General features: G+C 31.4%; 4 protein-coding genes across 6 annotated transcripts; 1 reads left to right on the top strand and 3 right to left on the bottom strand.

Moving 5' to 3' along the window:
- Positions 1 to 5482: 5482 nt before the first annotated feature.
- LOC123228198 (peptidyl-prolyl cis-trans isomerase FKBP20-1-like) lies at positions 5483 to 7691 on the top strand. The gene is made up of 6 exons (XM_044653498.1): positions 5483 to 5636; positions 6086 to 6218; positions 6438 to 6571; positions 6652 to 6731; positions 7153 to 7245; positions 7370 to 7691. The coding sequence occupies exons 2-6, from the start codon at positions 6107 to 6109 to the stop codon at positions 7518 to 7520; spliced, it is 570 nt and encodes a 189-aa protein (XP_044509433.1). The 5' UTR covers positions 5483 to 5636; positions 6086 to 6106; the 3' UTR covers positions 7521 to 7691.
- LOC123228197 (E3 ubiquitin-protein ligase SDIR1-like) lies at positions 7620 to 12396 on the bottom strand. Of its 3 annotated transcripts, XM_044653495.1 has the most exons (10): positions 12171 to 12396; positions 11597 to 11748; positions 11448 to 11502; positions 11278 to 11330; positions 10933 to 11167; positions 10657 to 10762; positions 10467 to 10512; positions 8314 to 8436; positions 7980 to 8076; positions 7620 to 7886 (listed from the first exon to the last, which is right to left on the bottom strand). In XM_044653495.1, the coding sequence occupies exons 2-10, from the start codon at positions 11672 to 11674 to the stop codon at positions 7744 to 7746; spliced, it is 936 nt and encodes a 311-aa protein (XP_044509430.1). In that variant the 5' UTR covers positions 11675 to 11748; positions 12171 to 12396; the 3' UTR covers positions 7620 to 7743. The 3 variants fall into 3 exon arrangements, with proteins under 3 accessions (XP_044509430.1, XP_044509432.1, XP_044509431.1); XM_044653497.1 differs by lacking the exon at positions 11597 to 11748 and having other exon boundaries at positions 12171 to 12393; XM_044653496.1 differs by having other exon boundaries at positions 7778 to 8076; positions 12171 to 12392.
- A 664-nt stretch (positions 12397 to 13060) lies between these two features.
- On the bottom strand, positions 13061 to 14545 carry LOC123227251 (aspartic proteinase PCS1). The gene has a single exon (XM_044651974.1). The coding sequence runs from the start codon at positions 14497 to 14499 to the stop codon at positions 13192 to 13194; it is 1308 nt and encodes a 435-aa protein (XP_044507909.1). The 5' UTR covers positions 14500 to 14545; the 3' UTR covers positions 13061 to 13191.
- A 6642-nt stretch (positions 14546 to 21187) lies between these two features.
- On the bottom strand, positions 21188 to 23031 carry LOC123228119 (probable E3 ubiquitin-protein ligase RHC2A). The gene has a single exon (XM_044653363.1). It carries the CDS (start codon positions 22819 to 22821, stop codon positions 21610 to 21612), a length of 1212 nt encoding a protein of 403 aa, XP_044509298.1. The 5' UTR covers positions 22822 to 23031; the 3' UTR covers positions 21188 to 21609.
- Positions 23032 to 25882: the final 2851 nt, after the last annotated feature.

Raw genomic sequence — 25882 nt, 5'->3', positions numbered from 1 at the left:
ATTAGTTAATGTTCTTGCATATTAGTTGTCTAATTAAATTAGTTTTCTTGATGGCTAAATTGACGATGTGATGAAGTGTCATCCATATCGCTCTGTAATAATTGTGTTTCAATTTGAATGAATCAGTTTAAATCATATCCCTATAAAAGGTGAAAAACTTGTGTTTGGAAAGAACTTGATTGTCCACTTGAAAGTTCTTGTCTTTCTAAACTAGAGATGTATATTCAATAGAGAAAGGTGTCTCGCAATATCACTGTTGTGACCACAATGGTGATCTTACAATGTCACTGTTGCAGCAACATAGAGACCACAGAAAGGGGAGGGCATACAAAATGAGGTAGTTAGACGATAGCTTGGATTTGCCCAGAGAAGCTACTTTAAGTTGCACAACACAATTAGACAATTTAAATGATATGGCATGGTTGTAAGGTCGGAAATTTAACCACTCTATTTCATAGATCAAACTTAAAAATTAATTAATTTTTGTGGGCCTCTCGAGGCCCAGGTGGTACCCACTGCCACCCCATCTGCATTTTACAATTTTTTTTTTTTTTTAAGTCTTCCCCCCACTATAAATATTACCATCTCTCGGATCTCTCTGCAAACAAAACAAAGTCCTCACCATTTCACCTTCACTCCTTCCTTTCTCCCTCTCTCTCTCTGAACCATTCAGAACCCAAAACTCAAACACACAACAAAAAATAAAAAAATAAATCTCCATTTTTTCATGGCTACCTTTACTCACAGTGCCAGTGCCAGTGCCCCACCGCAGTTTTACCTTGATGAGAAATGGAAGTTTTCGAAGAAAGAAGGATCATCCAGAAGCCGCTCTTCAACTACTTCAACGACGACGACTACTTTCTCTCAAAGAAGGTGCTCTTTTACCAGAAAATGTGCCAGATTAGTTAAAGAACAACGAGCTCGTTTCTACATAGTGCGCCGCTGTGTCATCATGCTCATTTGCTGGCGGGATTACAGTGATTCTTAGAAGAAGCAAACAGAGAAAAGGGTTGATCTAAATCAAACAAAATTCAACCTTTTTTTTTCTCCCATTTCCTTCTCCTGCTTTCTTCTTTGAGATCGCTTGAGCCACATGTAGATACATAAGGATTTGCTTTTGTTTTTCCTTTTTTGGACTCTGTTGACAGAGTTCTTAATACTGTTTCTATTGTTAAATTATCAATAGAGATCAGAGAGAGATTAATCACAATTTTTCTTCTGGGTTTGATTTTTGTTGAGATCATTCAACCATTGTTGCAGAGTTTTGTGTGGATCTGGTGTACATTGTTGACACAGATTATTATTTTACTTAATATTTTGATGTTCAAAATTTTTTTTTTATTTTTATTTAAAAAAAAAAAAAAAGTAGAAGATGATTCAACGTGGGAGTGCGTTATGGTTTTTTTATTATTTTCTTCTTATTATTCTTTTACATTTAAGTGGCGTTAGAATAAATTATCTTAAACATAAATTATTTTAAAAATTATTATTATATTTAATAAAATTGGATAAAAATAAATAATTATTTAATTATTTTAAAATATTTATTTATTAAAATGTAATTATTTTTATTTTATAAAAATTAATAAATAAACATATAATTATAATAAAATTAAAATTATTTTAATAATATTTTTGAATTATCTTTAAAATTATTAAAATTTTTTGTTATTTATTATCAAATATAAATAATATAAGATGGACTATTAGTGTAACTTTTCTATCCCTTCTTCGACCAAAAGCATATTCTTTTACACTAAGTTTTCTTTAATTGAATTTTTTATTTAAAATAATGTGAATATCTGTATAAAGTATTAAAAAAACAATCTGCTGCTGTCACTTCCACAGCCTGGAGAAGTAATTGGGCACAACTTTCATGGTGAAATTTTCCCCTGTATGACCTTTTTACCCCGAAATCCATTAGCCTACCTGTCTAATATTCTTCTGATTATTCTCCCTCGTCTGATGTAGGAAAATAGTTTTGACAATCTGAAAGCATGTGGTTTAATTAGGTTAAAATAGTAATTAGATAACTGATGGGGGTAATTTTGTCATTTCTAAAATTACAGCTGGGTTTCCCTGTAATGGATGAGTGCATTGGTTAAAAAATTACCTTCTTTGGAAACCATAAAGCTTCAAATACCAAATTAAGTAATTTACAGCAAACTATTTTTTAATGAATTCAGAATAAAAATATTGTTAAAAATGAAAAAGACGGTAACTTTTGAAATTGTAAGTTACCCTCTGCACCCACTCCTCAGTTGCCACTTATATTGCATTACTTCACTAATCATCAGTAATCAAGTTTCCTGCAAACATAAATATATTTTCTTTTTTTTTTATATTAATTTTAATAAAATAGGGTTATATTCCAACAAAAATAAGGTAAAATTTATTTTCAGTTTGGACTTATCGAGCATTAGAAACACAAGTTTATGTTTGACTTGCATATAGCTCGAGTTCGTATGGATGGGTCAGATTTAGCTTAGGTTCACACAAGATGTTTAACTTTATTTTTCTAAATAATATCATTCTTTTTTTTTTTTAATGATATAAACAGAGCATGACCTTTGTCTTGTTTTGGGTTCAAATTCATTTTTTTTTACTATTCTTCAACTTGTAATGGGATTCGTGTTCGTTTATCTTATATTCGTATTCAGATTTATTCGAATAAAACTCATTTTAAATTCAAATAAACTCGTTTTAAATCCAACTCTATCATAAAAACACCAAACATTTCATGGATTTTTATAATTTAATTAATTTTTTAATTATTTAATAACATAAAAATCAATCATCTAATTATACTTTTTAAAATTGAACGCAAATACCATTACTCTTAAAATTAATACTGAATTGTGGGTAATATCAAGTCTTTCACATGTTTAATTAGGTTTAAGTACACTTTAATCTTACACTATTTAAAAAAACAAAAAAACTTTTCCCATCTACATTTTTGGGCTACGAAAAATGACACTAATTTTCTTTGATTTTCCTCTCGCTTTCCGAGATTTTCTTTTCCATTTTCACACCTCTTTTCTCGGTCCTCCAGAATGATTCAAGTCAACACAAGAACCTTTGCTTTGCACGAAATCTTTTCTTTTTAGTGCACTTTTTTTTAATTTTTTTCTAGTCAAAACAAATTTCAACTCCAAGGATAAGATTAAGATTACAACATTAATGATTGAATTTAGCTTGGCGTGCTAAAACACTCCCATAAATAAAGCAAAACGACAAGGGGAAAAAGCAATTAAATTCCTAAAGATTCATAGAGAGGTGGCCCATAAGCATGATTATTTGGTCATATTAGTAAAAAAGAGAAAAACTTAGTCAGCCTACATATCTCATCCACTTATCATTTGATTCTTAATTAGGATCTTAATAAAATGATTATGAATCTTATTAGGATTTGCCTTTTTTTTTTTTCCTTGGCATTTGTGGGAAGTCTTACTAACAAAAAGGTGATTTTGATTGATTTTTTTATTTTATTTTCATGCTTATATAATTAATTATAAGTAATGGTGTCTCAAGTTGCATGCCCAATTTGATCAAAGCATGCGTCATTATTTCAATTTAAAATGCCTTTTTTTCTGGATGAAAAATATTTGTACCTTTTTTAATTAAATTATTTATAATTTATCTTAAACAAATGTATTATCCAATGATTAAAAGAGAGTCGCTTTTTTAATTAATTATATTAATTTCGGGTCACATTAAAAAAAAAAAAAGGGGGCCGGGTGGGGGTGGTTTTATAATTTTAAAAAATTAGGTAAGATGGTAAGTCACCAAGTAAATTACTATTTTCTAATCAAAGTTTTGCAAAGTAACTAAATTCTCAAGAGCAATGTTATATATACATAATTTAGGTATATTAATAATATATTATTATATTATTAGGTTTTATTTGAGCATCATTTAGACGGACAAAAATGAATCATCTTCTTATGTTTCTTCAGCCATCAATAGTATCTTTTAAACAACCGAAACGAGAAGATAGATGGAACTAGAACAGAAAAAATGGCTAAGGAAGAGAAAAAAAAATCATAAGAGGAAAAAACAATTTTTCAAGTTTTAAGTAAAAGAAAATTGTTAGTATTATAAATTAAGAAGGAAAAATAAAATAAAATTTTAATTTTTTTAAATATTTTGATTAAAAAACGATTTTACTCTTCACTCTAACAAAAAATTATAATTGAAGAATAAATGTTTAGGTTTTTAAATTTAGCAGACAGACTTTAGGAATAGACCCACTTTGGATAAAAATGATCTAATTATATAATAAAAAATTAATATTTATATTTATTATTTATGCAATTCTATTCTAAAATAAAAAATAAACAAAATTGAGAGATTTACATCGGATCCAAATAATTATGAATCGGCGAAAAAGTTGATAGGGTGGTCCAAGTCCAATATTGAAGGTAGTGAAAGCTCCCATCCCACACATTCTTAAAAAACAACAAAGAAATCTTTAGAAGTGGACCCAATTTTAACCCAAAAATACCCTTCAAAAAAGCCCAAAATTCCTCTTCAACCCCTAAACACATTTGTGGGCCTAACCCTAAAAGCCTCTTCCAAAGACGACAATATTTCAAAGGAAACACCTTTATACTTATTGGGTCCCGGTTCGGTCAATGGTCACATCAATGCCACGCAACGCAAGAGTGGACAACTTATATTAGACAAGCCCCTGATCAAAATTATTCCCTACACGTGTCATGTTTCTATAGGGTACCCTGATTCCTTCTTGTCATAGTTGGGTTTTGGTAATAATTAAGGGTTCGATCTTTAATTAGAAACATAACATGTGTTTTGAAATTGGACCACAAACACAACTGAGGTTAAATATCTATGCAATTTGCCCCAATTTAATCCCATTTGATGGGGACCAATTTGGCTTCTAAGTAAGACAAATGTTGAGAGCTAGGCGACATTCTAAAATTTCCTTTAATAAATTTTAATTTTAATACATAATAACAAATAAACATTTTTGGAGTATTTTTTTTATAAAAAAGTACTTTTCAAATGTAGAGAGGGAGAGAGAATACCAATAGCTAGAGAGAAGAAAATTTTTTTAAAAATAATTATTTTTTAAATCTTATATGAAAAAAATTATTAATTTTTTAAACTAAAAAGTGAAAAATTTATTATAAATTTTTAGTTTTTTAAATATTTATATTTTTAATTTTAATAATAAAATTTAATAAATAGTTAAATATTCAAGTTTTTAAAACTTGATTGGTGGTATTTTGTCATTTAAACAAACATGAATCAAAATGCACCTGTTTTTGTTCATCTACGTTCTTCTATTTGGGCCTAAATTTAAGGGCTTAGGCCCAAAAGGCTGAGTATCAAATCCGAATTAATCACGCGCTCTACGTGCACGTTTAAGACACACTACACAAATTATATACCTGTCACAGCATTACATTTTAGACGCGCCACCTAAACGAGTGAGATAATCTTTTCAATTTTTACATACAAAATGCCATTTCACAACTCAGCCAAGACGAACTCGCCAGACGCCTATGGCCACCAAAACCTACGGCGATTTCTCCGCTTTTATAATCCCCGAGTCAACTCCTCTACTGGATCTTCACCTTTCGCTTAGTGACCATCGATTCACCTCGAGACGGGTTAGTCTCCTTACCTGTGTCTCACAATAGCTTGTAAACTTATAATTTATTTGGTAGTTGTATCATTTAGTGAACTGTGAATTGGGATTCTTGTAAAATTCAATTGTATTCATTTGTTAGATTTTGTTTTGGATAACTCAGATTTCTGACAAATTTTGATTATGAAAAGTAAAATTATGCAATTTTCGTAAGAGTAATACTATGGGCATAAATAATTTTGTATTATTATGTGATTAGATAATTTTGAATTAAAAATAAAATAATATCCAATCATATGATAATATATCATTGTTTGTACACATAGTTTTAAAAAAAATGAAGATTTCAAAGGATGAAGACCTTCCTTTTTTTGGCTTTCTTTTTTTTTTTTTGTTGTCAAGGAAGAGTTTAGTTTTATCATCTAGTGTATGTGAGTGTCACTGAGTAATGTTTCTTTCTACTTATTATAGGCTATTAAGAATTGAGCAGCCATGGGCGATAATATGGTTAATTTAACTGCTGATGGAGGTGTCATCAAGCAAATCATAAGGCGAGCTAAGGCTGATGCTCTTAGTCCTACAGAGGACCTTCCTCTTGTGGATGGTATGCTCTTGTGATGTACAGTCATTTTACATAAATTAGAATCTGTAATTTTGTTATCTGATCAGTTTATGTAACATTCACATGTCTATAAGTTTGCCCAATCATGGTGCTGTGATAAGTGCAACTATGCATTCATGTTTGTGATTGTTTCAGTGCCTCCACTTATAGGGAGCTTACTGGGCATGATTATGATCTATTGTTGTTGTCTTTGTGCAATAGTTCATTACGAAGGCACCCTTGCTGAAACTGGTCAAGTTTTTGATACTACACATGAAGATAATTCTGTGTTCTCTTTCGAGCTTGGAAAGGGATCAGTCATTCAGGCTTGGGACATTGCATTGAGAACCATGAAGGTCAGAATAAGTTAGTTGATCTCATTATTTCCTCTGATTAAGTTTACTGTCTTGTAAGTCTTTTTAGTTGTTTCTACCAGATCGGGGAGGTAGCAAAAATAATTTGCAAGCCCGAGTATGCCTATGGTAGTGCAGGATCTCCTCCAGATATCCCACCCAAGTAAGTATCATTATATGACATTTTTAACCTTTCCTCATTTAGGCATGCATGCTTTAATAGATAGATATTTGACTATAGAGATTCAATTGACACCAGATTAGTATCCCTGTCAAACATTTCGGGGATTGGCAGTGGTGCTAGTATCAGTACCAATTGCACTCTTAATCTGGGAATTTATACTGTTGAATATGATATATTATACTAAGAAGTGGATAAATGTAACAAATAGAGCAATGAGCCAACAGATTTAGGGTTTTGGAGATAACTTTCCCAAACATAAATAGCAAAAGTATTTATAAAGTTGGGCGGTTAGTAATTTCACGAGAGTCAAAAGCAACCTTTGTTCAGCTGTTAACCGATTTTAAAAAATTTTACCAATGTTTGGCGTAATGTCTAAGTTAATTGCATATATCCTATGCAGTGCGACCCTTATTTTTGAGGTGGAACTACTGGCCTGCAGGCCAAGAAAGGGATCTAATCTGGGCACTGTATCAGAGGAAAGAGCTCGCCTAGAGTAATTCTTCTTTTGGACCATTTTATTTTTTCTTTATGGAATGTACATTAAACTAAACCTTTAGTAGATCCTAACAATCTGGTTTTTGTCATATATATATATATATATATAAACATAAAAACAGAGAGCTGAAGAGGCAGAGAGAGCTCGCAGCTGCTGGCAAAGAGGAAGAGAAGAGGAAGAGAGAAGAAGCCAAAGCTGCTGCTGCCGCCCGTATACAAGCCAAGTTGGAAGCCAAGAAGGGTCAAGGAAAGGGAAAGGGCAAAGCAAAATAGGGCCATCTCCCATTCTCATTCACAAGAGGGTTAGATATGATTATTCAATGGATTTATCAAAGTGCAATATGAAGCGTGATAGTTAAAATGATGGAATAATTTTAGTCATAAACCCATGACCATGAAAACCATTTATCTCTATGGATAAACTAACGGAATTGTTTTCTTTAAGGTTATACGTGCCCTATTTTAGTTATGTTTGACTTTGTAAGTATTTCACTCCCTATTGGCCAATTGGGAAATTATCCATCCAAGAATAAGTGCAACGGGCATCATCATGCACAATTTTCAATGCGAACTTTAAGATTACATCACACAGCTGTTTAGGGTATTTGATCATACAGTGCCAGGCAATATCTTTCATGCCTAAATCAAGAAAACAGAGAGTATATTCATCAGAACAATACAATTATCTACATGCCTGTGCAAGTAATTAAACCATGTAAGAATCAATTTCACCTTCTGTGGATTCGTTCCAGCCAGATCCTGCTCTGTGTTTACAAACAGGGCAGGTTCCCTGCTGCCGCAGCCATGGATCAATGCAATTAACATGAAACTGCAAAGATATATCATTAACTAGCATAAGACACTCATTATATAAAATAACTTCATAAAATATAAACTTCAGTCAATTTGAAAAAATTCTGTTCACACCAAATAACATGGGAAATAAGACAAGGATTTGAACTGCTAGGCTTGATCGTAGAATGGACATCAAAAACTTCCCTTACAAAAATTTTCATGTAAATGAAACAGCTTAAAAGCCAACAGTGAATACAAGATGAGGATAAACCTGATGCAAGCATGGCAAGCTTCGGACGGTTTCGCCAATGTTAACTTGCTCCAAGCAAACAGTGCAAGCCAATTCATCTTCACCCTTCAGGCTCCCACCAACAATTGCTGTATCTACCTTTTTCTGTTAAAAACAAAAAATGTCAATCATACCCCTCTTTCTCCATGAACTTTTTGAATATTTAGAAAGATAAACTTTTATTTTCATAAGAAAAAGCAATCAAGTGTTGTTACACCGATACAAGACCTGTTTTATAAATACATTAAAGAAGCTGTAATATGTAAAGACATAAGGATGAGATTGATGAAGGGAGAACAGACAATACTGTGGACAATCAGGAGTATTCAGCTATCAATGTAAAAAATTAAGAAGATTCAGCTATCAATGATACTGAATCACTAGCTGATCAATATTCCTTTATTTCGTTTCTAAATATAAACCAGTCTTGTATTTTTAAGAAACTGAATATGTATACTTATTAGCTTCATATAATGTTGTTTTTCCTCATTTTAGTATTTTGTATTTCTCCATAAAAGGACAATGATGTATACATTTTTATGTAAGGGACTAAAAAAAAAGTCTTCTCTTCAATTTATAAATACTACTTCCATTCAAATTGAATATTTACGTCAGACAATAAAATTTGATAAGGTTGTGGGCAAACTTTAATTGCAGATGCAATGCATATCTATTCAACATTAACAGAATAATATAGTGGAAAGAGTTAGGACAGGAGGACATTTGTATTTTATAGGTTAGATTTTATTGCAAAATGAGTAGTTAGTTTATCAAATGGGGAGGAGGGCAGCCTTAAGACAAATTGTGAGACGTCTCTGACATTTAAAGTGGCTGAAATGAGAGGTTTCAAACTCCTTAAATTGTCCAATTTATCTATTGTAACCCCTTTAACAAATAAAATTGTTATTTTACTTGTTTTGTGTTTATATGATGTTTTAGATGAATGATGCCTGAGATATTAACAAATTGGTGTGTGAATAGTGAGATCCGACATAGGAGACAGATTGACACCGAAAAATGGTGGAATATAAAGAGTCACCTGGAAAAAATGAAGGAATTTGAAATGACATCGAAAAGATAGGAAGGTTGTGACAAAATCACAGCTGGAGCACAGAGCTGCAGCCAAAGGGGTTGGTGGATTGTTGACAGGAGGTGTAAAGTTGAAAAGTCACTACTAGAGGTCAAATTGATGATTGAAACTGATGGCGAAAGGTAAATCGATACCAAGAAGGCAAAAAGGCACAACAATGACTGAAAATATAAAGAGTCACTGAACAATGGTTGAGAAGTCAAAGAGTCACGGTGGAGGTTGACAGAAAGGTGAATCACCATTGGAAGAAGATGAGTCGACAGGGTACAAAGATGGGGGTGAAAAAATCGACACCAAGAAAGTGCCAAGAAAAAGAAAAAACCAAAGAGAGGGGAAGATCGAGAGCGGCAAAGATGGAGGAAGTTGGAATGTGGAAGAGGAAAAAAAAGAAATTAAGAAACTTGGAAGGAAGAAGTGGAAGAAAAAGGAGGGAAAAGATTGTTGGAAAGTTGGCAAAAGAAAAAGAAGGAGATTAAAAAAGATTAAAAGAAAAAATGTTTGGAAAAGTGGTGGAAGGATTAGAAAAACAAAAAGAAAAGAAAAGAGAAGTCTGATATTAAAAAATGCACCCAAAAAAAAAAGCAAAAACAAAAAAAGAGAAATTTCACATTAAAAAGCCCAACCAAAAAAATATAAATATAAATGAAAAAAACCAAATTTCCCCACCTTGAGAACAAGGTGATTTTAAAGAAAGTGTAATGTTAGGATAGGGATAGATCATATTTTATTATAAAAGGGCAGTTAGGTTATCAAATTGGAAGTAGGAGAAGAAAGTTTATGAAATTTGGGCAACTTTACAGCTGATTGGAGAAGATCTTCAAAGCCTCAAATGACCAGAAACAAGAGGCCTTGAACTCCTCGAATTGTCCAATTTATCTATTATAACCCCTTCTATAAATAAAATCATTGCTATTTTACTGGTTTTGTGTTTATTCCTTGTTTTGCATGAATAATGGGTTGGAATCCTAACAGAGCCAAACAGATCACCTATGAGTAAAACACACTTTCATTTGTTTTATTCCAAATATTAGAAAAGAGCTAATACCTCAGCAGGGCCTAAAGATGAGGTTTGTTGCATTGAGGAGCCAACACTGCCAATACAGCCAAGTTGTTAAACAACATAGAGGCAAAAAAGTAAAGGATTTCAATGTTTTCAAGTAACATGAACGGAAAAAAGACATTCTCAAATCATATAAAGAAAGCTAACATACTAACAAAATAATCTTGTTAAGTACCTTTGAGAGCCAGAGATCTTGTATTTATGAATTGGAAGGGCATTTATCTCATCTTCACTCATTGAAGCAGCTGTGGGAGCATTTTCAGCATCCAGTGCTCTCAGAGCTTCATAATATATAGATAAACAACCACAATTATGAACTTTTCAAACAAAACAACAAATATTTAAAGCAAATAAAAAAAAGTTGTTCTATCTTTCCCAACAACAAGTAGCTCAAGATCACGTTTTCTAACGCAATGTCAGCTAAAAAACACAAGTAAAAACAACACCACACCTAAATCATCAAATTCGCGGTCAAGGAGTGCCAACTGGAATCTAAGGCCTTGTAAACGACCTCTGGATGCAAAAGCTATGGCTGGTGGCATATGCAACCGCAATTCAGTATGACCAAGAAGGCCATTGGCTACAGCAGCATGAGCTTGTGCTTGTGCTTGAGCTTGAAGTTGTTGACAAGTTGCATACATCCTTAAGGTTGTGGCCAACATAAAGATACCAAGCACTGGCCAAAGCTACACAGAAATTGACAAGAAAGCCATTAAGTTGCTATTTAAAGAATGTAGACTTGAGTCACGTGTGAAAGAGAAACTAAAATGGTATATGTACAGAGTTTCAGAAATACCAGAAAATTTGATGACATCTGATGTGAATTCAAAATCATGAATAGCAAGAGAACTGTTACATCACAGTCATAGTACATTAATTATAACAACACCAGTATAATTTCTATCATACATTACCAACATCAAAGAAAAAGTACAAATAAAAATAAATATGGAAGAACTCAAGTACCTGTAACAAGGAAAGCAAGAGAGTTGGAATTAACAGGGCGTGAACCGTGAACACGCTGAGAAAAAATAAACTCAGTATCCAAACATATCAACAAAAGTTCACAATAAATGTTATCACAAAAATTAAAGTAAGTTGTAATGGTAATATACCACTGTCCGCCTCCCTGGAATAAATCCTGGAAACCCATTTTCTAAATCCGCTCTAGAACCTCGAAAAACAAAACTCATGGTTGTATGTATTCAAATTCTCTTGCTAAAAATGTATGATCAATCACCAAAACTTTCACGAAGATTCTAATGATCTGCAAATGTTCAAAACCATACAACAAAATGCTAAACAGTCTGGAACAGACAATTCAACATCAACACACATTAAGAACACTTGAACAGGAGAATGCCACGGTATTGTGATCAAAATTCCGGAAACATTATCTCAGGCATTATACTTGTAACATTCAACGTGAAAGTTTGAAACTTCTATCGAATAACATGCAATGCTCATACCTAATTAGGGATTCAATTTTATCATGAAATTAGGGTTTAACAAAAGACAGACAAATTAAAATAATGCTATCCATTTATTCAAAATCAATTGTGATTGGAAATCACTTCACACTATCTCCGGCATTATTCACAATCAATTTAATTCAATAAACTTCGATAAAACGACGAATGACGGCGTCGCCAGAGGGAAGGAGCGAAAGAGAAGAAGAGAATGACTTACAGCATGAAATCAAAACGACGGTTGATCGGGTCGATTGTTGCAATTCGATCTGCTTCATCTCGCTCTTGCTACAGACGAGATGTAAGGAGTTGAACCAGAGTGATTTGACTCAGGCGTTTTAATTTGATGGAAAAATTGTTTATCGGTCTGTGAATACTGCTGAAACGGTACCGTTTGGGAAATGGGCTCGACATCCGGATTATTTGACGTGAAAAAAAGAGCAGCGTTTCCAGCAATATTTATTTAGTAATTGAATAGTGTTATAATAGTAAATTGACATTTATAGTCATTTCAATAAAAGTGCAATAATATTCTTTTAAATTTTAATATTTATAATTGATTAGAGTTTTCATTTTTTTAAATGTAAATGATAAAATTTGAATTATAATAATATATTAATAAATTGATATTTATATTAATCAGTTAATAATAGTTTTATGATTTTAACAAAAATGTAAAATAATTATTTAAAAAATAAAACAAAATTAAATATCAAAATTAAAATTTAACATTTTAAAATTATCATTTCACCAAAAATAGTAATTTGGCTTGGAATAAAAAGTCCGACCGTCCCACCAAAGACATACATAAGACCGGTACTATGTGAACTGTTGTCTGAGTGGGAAACCACACGACGGCTTTCAAAAAAGCCAGGTTGGAGGTCAGACTCCAAAAGCTGAATGTTTTCTGATGGCATGCATCGCAACTCCATCTCACATCATACCCTCTCACTCAACGCCTACACGTACCGTTTATCGTCATTAATTCCATTACTGAAACCGAAATCAGTGGCCCCTACCCCTACTTACATATTCAACTGAACTGCCCCTCATATAAAAATTAGATTGATTCCCTGGACCCGATGCTACCTAACTGGACAGAGATTCCCAGAATCACAAATAAAATAATATTTAATTTAAATCATATTTATAAGGAATAATACACTTAATAATTTCAGCATATTTCTATATTTATGCAATATTATTTTCGGTATAATTAAAAATAAAATAATAATCAAGAGTCAAATAAGGCCTATTCCCAAGTTTTTACTAGCAATATCACATCTAAATTCAGTGAAGCCCACCCTAGATTTAGCCAAATCAAACTCCATCCAAATGTTTTGTTGATGATGATGACCAATCACAAAGGACTCTATACCCAACAGATCAGAATTACCAAATGTGAAGCAATACACTGAATCTTTTCCATTCTTAACCAAACCGGGTACCCGATACAATAACCTTGGACCCGATACACTAACTTCTGCCCCCGTAAACAACAAACTCACCACAGGCAACTCGGGCAAGTTTCGCCGAGTCGACTCGACTAAATAGCACAAATCCATTGTGCCTTGAAATACGAAATTCGGGTCATTCAAGACTCTCAAAATCCCTTTGGTTTGTTGCAAAAACTCGTTTCTTAGAGCAGTGTAAACCGGACCCAATAAAAAAGAGAACTGGGTACCCGAGTCAACCATAGTTTGACCCGCTCCAGTATGGTCCAGTGTAAAATCTGATTTTGGTAAATTCAACATTTTACTCCCAACTCTTATGCCCTCAAGCTGAATACTGTATGCCACCCTATCGAAATTCGGTAACGGGTCGGATATCTTAACCAAGGGAGTATAATTCAACGGTTTAAGCCACGGTAGTCTCTCGTCGCCGAAAATTAAAACACCCGTGGACTCAAAACCCGATATACAATATGAGAATTTGGGATACCTCATTTGAGTAACAAAAGATAACGACCCAAGGTTCATGCCCATTAACCCGGTAGTTCTCGAATCTTCTTCGGAGCTAGAACTAAAACCCGAGTACATGCACCCGAATATGAACCGGGGTTGTTTTAACGAGCCCATTGACATAGTTTCAGTGGCAAGGTTACCTTCACTTGAAGTCAAATCTGCGTATGAGATGATGACGTGGCAGAGCTTATCGGTGTCACACGAAGCGGGTATGGGTAGGTCCCGTGTTCGGTTCGTACAAACAGAAGAAGTGCAAGGAATAGTGGAATATGAAGAGGAAGCAAAAGGGTTGAAAAAGGAATTAAAGTTTTGTGATTTATTGCAGTGGAGCCAAGAAAGTTCACTGCCGGTGTCAAGAACCATGGTGATATTTTGCGGCGGCGAGCCGACTTGAAGAGAGACGGTTAAGCTGACGTTGTGGCGGAAGGGGAGTTTGCTTGTGGTGGATGTTGCTGAAGAAAGTCGGGGTATGGTTTGAGTTTTAATGGGCAGTAAGAGTGAAGGTTTGGAGGGAAAACAGGGTTTTGAATGGACGATGAGAAGGAAAATTGTGAAACGAAGAAGAGAAAAGAGGAAAGAAGCCATTGCACGTTTTGAATGGTGTGGTTGAGCGGATGGAGTCTGGTTCTGTTTAAATACAAGGCAGACAATTGAAGACGACATGCGGTCAAAGTGTTCGTCCGTTTTTATTTTTCCAACTTTTTTTAAAGTATTTTAACTGCGAAGGCGGGGCAATCTTTTATCATAAAAAATAAAATAGATTACGTTATTAAATATAAATTATTATTATATAATAATAACATAAATAAATAATTATTATATTAAATTTATTTAATTAATATAACTTATCTTAAAGTATTTATTTTGTTTCCTAAACAAATAATTGTTATGTTAATAATACATTAAATTTTTTTATAATAATAAATTATGAAATTAATTTATTAAATTATTTTGTATTTCTCATTTATTATTCATATATTTTTTAATATTTTTATATTATAATAAAAATAAAAATGTTTTTTAATTCTTTAATACTAAAACTGATAATCAAATGATCCCTATTTTACTTAACACTTCATTTTGATAATATAAATTATCAACAAAAAATTATAATTATAATTATTGAAAGAGAAATTAGTAAATTAAATATAATTGATTAATTAAAGTTTTATTTTTAATAGAGATATTTTCATAATCTTAATAAAATTAAAAATATATTGATAATTAAAATTTAAAAACATTTTTATCATTATTTAATAAAGAATTAAATAGTATATATATTAAAACCAAACTTAATTTATTAATAATAAAAAATTAGATTTTTCAAATTTAAAAAACAATAATCACAGATTTTTCAAGCTTGGGTGAAAATAGTGATTCAACATTAATCAAATATATATATATATATATATTTAATAACGAGAAATTTCATCTGAACTGAATCTTAAACATATTGAATAAGTCAAATCTTAAGTTTTATGAGTAACTCAATAACCACTAAACTAAATAAGTTAAAGTTGATTATATATAGATAACATTTTTTATCACTTAAACTATTTTTAGAGTTTGAATAAAATATTAATTTAAACTCATACTTTCTTATATATAAAACCTTTTTTTTTTGTTATTCAAATTATTCTTACGGTCTAAATGAAATATTAATCATATAATCTCTTTTTCTGTCATTCAAATTATCTTTAGAATCTAAATAAAATATAAATATAAATCTATATTATCTTATATATAAAATTTTGTTTTTTTTTTTTGGGCCATTCTACCTATCCCTAGATTTCTAAATGAAATATTAATTTACAGGAAAAAGCTAAACTTTGTAATTTGAAGTGGTAGCTTTGTATTGTGTTTAGAATTATGGTGTTTCGTGTATGATTTTGACACATGCGTACTTGGTTAAGAAGATTTGCGCAGTCTTATTTTCAAGCATTTGCCTCTTTTGAGGCTATTCGTTTTCCTACCATAAATTATTTGCATGCAGATTTTGTAATTTAGGGTTGAAGAAGCCGAGCCGACAAACCCCTCTAAAAGAATGAATCTCCAGAAGATACAGCTGGGGGCAAAACCCTAGCTAATTGATCATCTTAAGAAAAATAAGATAATCTTGACTAAGAGGGTTTTGTTATTTAATTAATTAATTAATTGGCCTATTTTTATATATAGGTCATTGTGAACATAATTAAATAATGGTTTGAAACTTTCGGCAAACCTGGATAATTGAAAATTAGGTCTCTCTGTGTGGGGTTCCCCACCAACTCTTCTGTACAATACCAATCAATTACGTAAACTAAATTTGTTTTATTTTATTTTAATTAATAAAATAATCAAATAAATATAATATTAATTGTTTTTCATAGGTTAATTTCTACATAAACAGCTCATGCATGCATGCATGCATGCATTTACATCTTGTAAATGAGATTAATATTTAAAACCTTAAACAATCTATCAGCCGTCAACTGTCAAATATCATTTCTCTCACAAATTATATCAATTTATATTGATAATAGATATTATATTATCTTTAAGAGATAATATAAGTCTCAAATTTTTGAGTTTTTTTATTCAATAATGATAAAGTTGGTCATTAAACCAGATATTTGACCTGCTTAATTGGTTTTGCTTCAAAGGGGTGATTCGGTTCGGATAAAATTTCTATTTATATCTTATTATAGGATTACATAGAGTTTCTAAAGGGTGGAGATGAGTCTCAATCTAATATTTATGGCAATATTGTCTAGTTGCTAAATGACTAAACAAAATTTCTTCATAAAAGCGACAAGTATTGGAAATATTGAAAACTAGATATGTTTATATTAACATTAAGATTTCTGTTCACCCAAGTGTCTTCTTTCTAAACACCAACTGGTTTTGAACAAGACACTTCAATTTAGAGAGACAAAACAAAACCTACACCAGGAAAATTTTGAAACCGATTTCTCTTTTATTAATTTTCCTTTTTTTTTTTTTTTCCCCTCTTGGGTTTGAAATTTGGGAATTTAATTATGCTGAAAATATTTAAAAGGTGAACAACGGTTTAATCAAATACATTATTCATTTTTCTCATGAATTCACAAAGCTTTTCCAGAAGACTAGCTTTTTCCTTTTCTAATTTCTTTATGCCGACCCAAAGTTTCTCGTCTTGTCTCTTCATTATTATGATTCTATGAACTGGACACACCGAAAAGCAGGGGCAAATCTAAAGGGTCAAAGCCGAGTCACTTGATCTTTTTTAAATTTTAAAAAAATATAAATTACTCTTATTGGGTATAAAAGATAAATATTTAATATCCTTTTAGACTTAAAATTTTATTATTTTAATATATTTAAAATCTTAAAATAATTTTTAAAATTTTATTATTTTTTAATTAAACTCTTATATATTTATTTTTTTATTTTTGATTTTTCTATATTCGATATGAATTTATCACTAAAAAAAAGAGAAATCCCAATATTGTTTGTTTTTCCGAGGTGTTTCTAATTCAATAATTTTATTATTCAAAATAAAAAAATTAGAGTATAGTTGATGCCACTAAATGGGTAATCACTAAATAATTGAAAGGGAAATAAAACAAAATAAATTAGTTGATGTTTCACAATCAAAGAAGAGATTAATATTGATGCAGAGACTGATTTGAATTTGATCTTAGACATCTTTGCACGTCTTTATTTCCTTAAACAAATAAAATTACTCATTATTTATTTTAAATACATAAATATATATATTTAATATATATTATCATATAATTAAATAATTTAAAATTAACGATAAAATAATATTTAATTATATAATAATATACATAAATATATATATTTATTTTTTATTTAAAATAAATATATATAATATTATACTTAGTTAAAATATTATAAAAATAATTTCATAGATTTAAAAAAAAATAATCATTCAATTATTGGTTTGCCCTTACGATAAAGACCGCCATTTCACTCCAATCATCAATCTTTTTTTCTTTGTTTTAATACAATTTGTATTTTCGTTAATTTATAATAATAAAATTATATATATTCATTTTAAATATATAAATAATTATATATTTAATATATTATTAAATAATTTTTAATTAGTAATAAAATAAATATTAAATTATATAATAACATATTATATATATTTTTTGAAATTTGGATACTGTCACTGTTCATTCTTATCTAATTTCTATGTACAGCCATTTTTGTTTTCAAACGTTCAATCAATGCTTTGGTTTGACTGCATTGTTTTTTATTTGCTGTATTCATGAATCGCCACAATCATTTTTTGAAAATTAAATTATCTTTTTCAATTGGAGGGAATAAAAAAAACTTTTTCATCTTCGCATGATATAAATAATATTCTTTTATTAAATATAAATTCTGTTTAAAATAAACGTTGAATAATAATTTTGTTATTTATTAATTTTAAAAATTAAAAAAAGAAAACTCTTGAATAATTAATATCAAATATTTTAAACATAATAATTTTATTTATAAAGAATTTAAAAACTTATAAATCAATCATCGAAATATTTTTAAAACCTTAGTTGTAGCTCTACTCCTTTTAAAATTATCATTTTAATCTCTAATATTTTAAAAATATTAGAATGATTCTAATAGTTATAATATTATATTTATACCTCTAATTTGTTGTATTTTAAGGGTATAATTATAATTTTTGAAACTATCAAAAACATATAAATTTTCTAAAAAATTCAAAAAACACTTTCAAAATTTTTTGAATTTTCAAAAACCAAAATTATAGTTTATCCCAAAATATATTATTGTACTTTATTGATTTACTACTATCATTTGTCATCTTCCCATTTGAATTTGTGAAGAGAGGAAGGAGGTGACAGTGAAAGAAAGGGTAAATAAGTGAGTTATTATGTAATTTGGATATGTAAATGGTTTATTTTTAATTTTTATTAATTTGAGGTTTTGAAAAATGAAATAACAAGGATAAAATAGTAATTTCATTTCTTAATACTTTGTCAAGTTCTTTTTTATTAACATAGTTTGATTTAGGTGAAATAATATTATTTATATCATTTAGAGATTAAAAAAAAGAAAGTTTTTAAGTCAAAACTTATTGGAGAAAAATTAATTTATTCCTTTTTTTATTAATTTGTCTCCTATTAGATTTCAAATCTTTTTGAGTCAAATTTTGGATAGGATATTCACATTTATGTTAACAAATGTCATATTACTATTACAAAAAGTTTTGCAATAATTAAGGCTGGATTCGAGTCGAACTGAGCCGAGTTCAAGCTCACCTCGGTTTACATATAGTCGAGCTCGTGAAAGTTAAGCTCAAATTTGGCTCGTTGTTTGTTATTAAAATAACGTCGTTTTAATATATATTGATCAAAACGACGTCGTTTTAATACATATTGATCAAAACGACATCGTTTTGTATCAAAATTTTTAATTGAAAATTTTGACAAGTAGCTCGAGCTCGACCAAGCTCGGCTAGGGCTGGCTAGTTCGAGTCCAGCCCTAGCAATAATTATTATCCTTTTCTTTCTTTCATGACAATGCAAGACATGAATTTCATTAGACAGCAAAGCAATTATCAAAGTTGTCAAAAGAATGGGTCATGTATTGTCTATGCAATAGAAGAAACCAAATAGATGATTGAAATATGATAGATTGAAGTGATAAAAGGTAGCTTTGCTCTCAAAACTTACAAGACCAAAATTGCATCTTTATACATATATATATATATATATATATATATATATATATATATATATATATATATATATATATAACTCAATAAAATGAAAACCTAACGTAAAAAAATATAATTATTTAATATTCTGTAAAATGAATAATAGGTGTTCACAATTTGCATTTGTAAAAGGGAAAACAATTATAATAAATAACACTTATAAATTAAATACATATGATAACTTGAATGTTCAAAGGTAATTGTATCAATATGCACCAAAATAATTCGTGCTGATAACATATTGTATACGTAAAAGAAGATACTAAAAAATGATGGGGTTCGTGTCTGAATGAAGTGATAAGCGTCACATTACTTTCAAAACTTAGAACACCAATATAAAATGAGAAGGGGTGAGGGCATTTATAAAGTTTTCCCCCACTGTTCACTACCTAGTTAATGAAGAATTGACAGAAGCCCAACAATGATAATGCCCAAATACTCACTCCTGTGGGCTTCTGAAAGCAACCAAAGAGAAAGATATATCATGGGATACTATTAATAATCAAATAATTAATGTTTAAAATGGAGATAATAAAGGTTGAAAAAGATGGCAACCAGAATTCAGAAGCAGAAATGGTCCCAATCCTTTGAATATTTTTGCAACCTAAACTACTTTCCGACAGCCTATTAATTAGCTGGCTCCATGTGCAATCCAGCATTGCTAATCAGACCTTAAATAAAATCCAAATCACACAACACATGAAACATATGCTCGTCGTTTTCCATATCAATGGATGCGTTTTACATTAAACGCTGACTTGATTATATGAAACAAACAATCAAATTCTTAAAAACATACTGGGATAAGATTTTATTCTCACCATTGAGTAAAGGAAGGATTAGAATCAAATCCCATTCCAAATTCTTGAAAGCTAGAAGGTATTTGAACTAATTCTTCTTATACATGAAATCTTTTATATTATCATTCAAATTATCCATAAGGGCAACCCCTTAACAGTTAAACACCATCAAATAAAGGATGGTCAGGTCATAGAGTTGACCGTTTTGGGTCAAACTTTTAGCTACAACCATAGAAACCTTTCAACTCAGAAGGCCGACCCAGTGAGCCCCAGCAAGGTCATGAATTTGAACATAATTGAAGTTGAACAGACTTTATCAGAATTCCATTTTGGCAACTTTCATCAATCAGGAGACATGTCTGCATATGAATTTACTGCGAAGCTTCCAATATCTTACATAATTCTTATTTCTTAATCACCAATCACATAATTTAATAATATCAAGCATTTATTGACTAGAATTAACATCTCTGATTTCATTCTATCACGCTATCTTCTTTAATACAATATCCCCTTCCTCCTCCACACCACAATCACAAAATCAACATTAGATTCTCAAATTATTAACAAAATCTATTTTGCAACACATTTCTAAGATTAAAACAGACAAATATCATCACCTTGCAGTAGCTCTGCGGGCAATTTCTGTGCTTTCAACATCAAATGGAGGAGTATTTCCATTTGAGTCAAAATCTTGAATCAAACATATGTTACAAGTTTGATGGAACCTAGAATCAAAGAATTCAAGAAACAAAAACTTTTCATAAGCAGGATAAGACTTATAGAGTTCTTGGAAAAAGAATGACATGATAAACGAACTATAGCTAGTTACAGATTACAAATAATTATAAAAAAGAACAATTAATATAAAAGGCAGGCCCTCTACTTCGATTCATGAAACTTGCAAATTGATTTATGGTACATGAAATCATGTACCCTCTTTCTCCCACAATGCCAAACTATTGACTTCACGGCTTTTCCATTGAAGCTTAATTGTCACCTCTGCTGCTTCATCTTCTTCCAAGATAACAGCTTTAGTTATTTGTAAACTGAACCTCAATTCCATAAATCTTTTCAATTCCGTGAAATGGGAACCCTTTTCAATATTATCTCAGTATCTCTCAATATATACAATGAAAAGATATTTTTCTCATTCATTTGTCATCATCTTCTTCCACCACTAGTGTTAACCGTAACATCCCAACCCCTTCTCCTCCGCGCTGATATATTAAACATGGAAGCCGTTCTACTTCTCCTCCTTATCCTCGAATCTGAAGCCGAGCTTGAACTGCCTGACCGGCTAAAACACCCAAACAAATTGCTAAAAGCCCTTCGAATCAACCCACCTCTGTCTCTGTCTCCTCTACTCCCTCTTGACCCAAAGGAAACCCTCCTCGGCACACCTCCGCCATTGTTAAACCCACCATCCATCTCCGTGTAAACAACCGGAAGCTCTCTATCACCACCTCTCCTTCCTCCCGAAAACCGCCCCACCGCAAACCCTCCTCCAGGTAACCTCCAAATTGTTAATCCTACTGCCTCCTCATCATTATTTGAACCCACAAATTGTCCTTGTCCGTTCGCTCCATTATCAGTTTCCTCACTAATGTCTTGATTATTATCGGCAGGCAATTCATGCCTACAAACGGGACAAGAATTACGAAGCGATAACCACGGGAGTATACAATCAGGATGATAAATATGTTTACACGGCATTTCTCTAGCTTCAGATCGTAATTCAAAAGCTTCTTTACAAACAGCACAGTGTGATTCCATTTCTACATGACTCACATCGATAGAAACGAACGGCAAAGATTCAATTGCGGCCTTTGAAGCCGGTGGATGCTCATAACCGCCGATTCCATTCATATCAACCTGCGATAACTGCTCAATCAACCGTTCAAATCCAGATCCTAATAAAAACTCCGACATACTTCGTGGTAACGGTCTCAAACCAGCGCCTTCACCGTCGTCATAGTACAATTCATAACCGTTACCGTTATTTTCAACATCTGCTCCAATAACCGGCCTGTCCGGTCCACGGAGAACGATAACTGGATTAAAAAGAGACCGATCGCCGCCAGTTCTTCGGCTTCTGCGAAGAAACGGACCGGCAGAGGTATTTTGATCTCGATTAGACCGGTCACTGTGCCTGTGGTTATTATCACTACCGATCATGTACATCGAGCCCGCCGGAAACCTCCTCAGGCGGCGGTGTTGTATGTCGGTGGTTTGGATTCCGCGTGGCGGATTCTCGATCTCCTCCACGAAACCACTGTCGCAGTCCGGACATATTATCGCATCCTGATTCAAAACCCTAACGAACCGGCTGCAACTGTAACACCAATAAGACGATGACGAAACTACAGAAGACATAGAGACAGATTTAGAAGTTTTTAAAAAAAGAAAAAACTTATATTAGAGGAAATTGCACAACATATGGATAAAATTTGAGTAACGAGAAATGTTAAAAATTTTCTTGGAAAGACGGATATTTTCCAGGAAAATTTTACAAATTGCAGGGGGAGAGAGAGAGAGAAAAATGGGGGAATGTTGGGGCCGTTTCAGAGATGAGAAAATTGGAGGAAATGAGAAATATAAAGAGTCGCGTGAAAGGAAATTAAGGGAAAACCGCGTCGAATGGTTCTATTCGCGTGCCCTTAACGCACTGAATTTTCTATATGCAGCGGGTTTGGATTGGTTGAGTTAAAAATTGTGTGGGGTAAACAAACGCGCAGTAAGTTTCACTGTAGTTTCGTTTTTGAGACAAGGCGCGTGGAGTGACAATAGACCATGGAGTTTAAAATTGGAAAAGAGAATGATTGATTGTAGTGGTGTGTTGAGTAAAATTCTGCAACTGATGAGGTGTCAAGATTCTGTACATAATTGGTCACGTATTTATAAAATAATATTTGTTCCTGTGCAAATGCAATCAAAGTTTTTTGATTAGTCATCCCTTAATCCAGGGATCTTGTCCATAAACAGCCATTCCAGTAAGGGCCAATTATTGTTACATTTTAAAGCAAAATTTTGCATGGGTCTAATGGTAATTTTCTTATCAGGATGATTTACATATTCTGCCCAAGTTTTGGAATAAAATTTGGAAGAGACGATGATCAATCTCCACCATCAAATCTCTATTATGTCTTAATTAACAAAACTTGTAATTATTTTGAATAATTATTTCTAGCTTTAGATCTTAGTTTTATCTTAATCTTCATTTATATCCATACTCACCATTGTATACTAATATTCTTATTTGGACCAAGTTTTCGAGAAAATTCTTGAATTTATGCTTCACTTCCTAACAACTCAGTATGATTCAAATGTAACTTCATACTAAGGTTCCCTTATTATATCACATGTGCATCGATTTGAGAGAGTTTAAGCAAAGAGTTTGATCGAGTTGATAATCAATACAATGAAAATTTTAATTTCATATATTAATATAGGTGAACATGAGGTGGAATTGATATGTTAAATATTCTAACAGGTTTGTTAAAAGACAATAAACAATAATATTAAGACATGTTATAAGTTTTTTCACATATATGGTTTCGTTTATTGTATATAACTTGTTTACTAATACTTAATAAAACCCATAATTGATTTGAAGTTATTTGCATTTATGGATCTCAATCATCATCTTCATCCATACTCGTACCACCTATACTGAGTATCAATCTCTTTACTTGGACGAAATTTTCAAGAATGTTTTCAAAATCATATTTCACTTTCCATTATCTAGACATGACTGAAATAAGACTTCATGCTAATGTCTACTAATTATATCACGTATGTATATTTAAGTAATTTAGATAATGTGTCGATTAGATAAATTAGATAATCTGAGAATACTATCTAATTATGGTTGTGGAATTAAATGATGATACGAAAGAACAAAAGAAAAAAAATATATTTTTTTAATTTTAAAGAATTAAAATGATTTTTATATATTTTTTAATTATTATTTTTATAGAGTTTTTTTTTGTTTTTAGGTGAACATATATTACTTATATCTTAAACCAGTGAAAAATTATTTTTAGGATAATCCTCTTTTATTGCTTCAGTTTCTACTGCAAACTAGATTTTCAGTTATCCACACATGACCTGTGGTGTGGGTGACCACATGCTAATAATACTTAACAAAAAAAAGGAAAGTAAGACTATGGTTTCTCACGCGCCAGAGCACCGTCGTAAAGGAATATAGAGCGTCAAACGTTTTTTTGAAAGAAGTGGACCATGCTTTTGTCTGACACGTCATTCGCATGCTTGACTGTCCTTTTATGTAACGCTGCTTTTATTTGTCTTCGCATTGGTAAAACCTATAATTTTATAATTTGAATCTGTTATAGTCAATAATTTAGGATGATTATTTGCCTTAATAATTTATTTATATATCTAAATCCAATGGATTTGGAAGTGTGGCTCCTTTTGATGCACGCATTGCAACATTTGTAGATTATTTTTAAGGTCAAATAAGGTATTTCCACCCAAGGTTAAAAAATTAGTCTTTCACCTTCACAATATATACTTTTTAGGGTTTTATATTTTAGAATGAACGATCACCCCTCTCAAACTTTAAAAAATTACATTTACACCCAAAAACTTCATTCAATCTTTTCGACGATCATTTTTCCCAGCATTTCTCTTTGACGACATCTCTCCTCCTCTTTAGTGGTTTTTCAACATAGAAACTATCAAAAATACAATTGAAATGATCAAATTTTGTATGTAAATCTGTACAAAAATCACACAAATTCATGCAACGATCTTTTTGCATAGGTGGATGCACATATTGGTTTGATGATGACTCATAGACATGCCCAACGTTTGTGTGACACCATCCGATTGATCTAATGTGTTTGCCAATACATATATTATCATGGATTTGTGCGATTTTTGCACAAATCCTGTGAATGAAAATTCAACCATTTTGGCCTAATTTTCAATAGTTTTCTCATTAAAAAATGAACGGGGCGAGCGCCCCGGGGGGGGGGGGGGGGGGGCGGGGGGCGGAGAGAGATGTCATTGGAGAGGAACATTGAAAAGATGAAATAAAGTTTTTAAGGTGTAAGTGTAATGTTTCAAAGTTTGAGGGGGGAAACTTTCTTTCTTAAATATAAAACCCTAAAACCTATATATGATGGGGGTGAAAGATTAATTTTTTGAAAATTAAGTTATAGAGAAATAATTAGTTTTTAAAACTAATGGAAAAAAAGAAATAATATTTTCTTTGTTTAAATAAAAATTATAAATAACGATTTTACTTTTGATTGTAACAGTCGAAACTAATAGACAGTTAAGTATTTAAACTTTCAAAAGTTAGCAAGGATCTTATTGGATTTACACTATACTTTGAGTGGGAATAAGTCTTTTGGTCCAAATTTTTAATAATATAGGTAACGGTTAAATGAGCCGACCATGATGGTTCATT

This window comes from Mangifera indica, chromosome 10 (genome assembly GCF_011075055.1).
Source record: "Mangifera indica cultivar Alphonso chromosome 10, CATAS_Mindica_2.1, whole genome shotgun sequence".
NCBI lineage: Eukaryota > Viridiplantae > Streptophyta > Magnoliopsida > Sapindales > Anacardiaceae > Mangifera > Mangifera indica.
The sequence above is the reverse complement of the archived record's forward strand: the minus strand, read 5'-3'. Positions and strand labels throughout refer to the sequence as shown.

Excerpts from the sequence above, each read along its gene's own strand:
- LOC123228119 (XM_044653363.1), bottom strand. The coding sequence starts at position 22,821 with ATGTCTTCTGTAGTTTCGTCATCGTCTTATTGGTGTTACAGTTGCAGC.
- LOC123228197 (XM_044653495.1), bottom strand. The coding sequence starts at position 11,674 with ATGAGTTTTGTTTTTCGAGGTTCTAGAGCGGATTTAGAAAATGGGTTT. Across the intron at positions 11,503-11,596 it reads TTCCAGGGAGGCGGACAGTG|CGTGTTCACGGTTCACGCCC; the intron begins GTATATTACCAT and ends ATTTTTTCTCAG. Across the intron at positions 10,763-10,932 it reads CCGCGAATTTGATGATTTAG|CTCTGAGAGCACTGGATGCT; the intron begins GTGTGGTGTTGT and ends TATATTATGAAG.
- LOC123227251 (XM_044651974.1), bottom strand. The coding sequence starts at position 14,499 with ATGGCTTCTTTCCTCTTTTCTCTTCTTCGTTTCACAATTTTCCTTCTC.
- LOC123228198 (XM_044653498.1), top strand. The coding sequence starts at position 6,107 with ATGGGCGATAATATGGTTAATTTAACTGCTGATGGAGGTGTCATCAAG. Across the intron at positions 6,572-6,651 it reads TTGCATTGAGAACCATGAAG|ATCGGGGAGGTAGCAAAAAT; the intron begins GTCAGAATAAGT and ends TGTTTCTACCAG. Across the intron at positions 6,732-7,152 it reads CCTCCAGATATCCCACCCAA|TGCGACCCTTATTTTTGAGG; the intron begins GTAAGTATCATT and ends TATCCTATGCAG.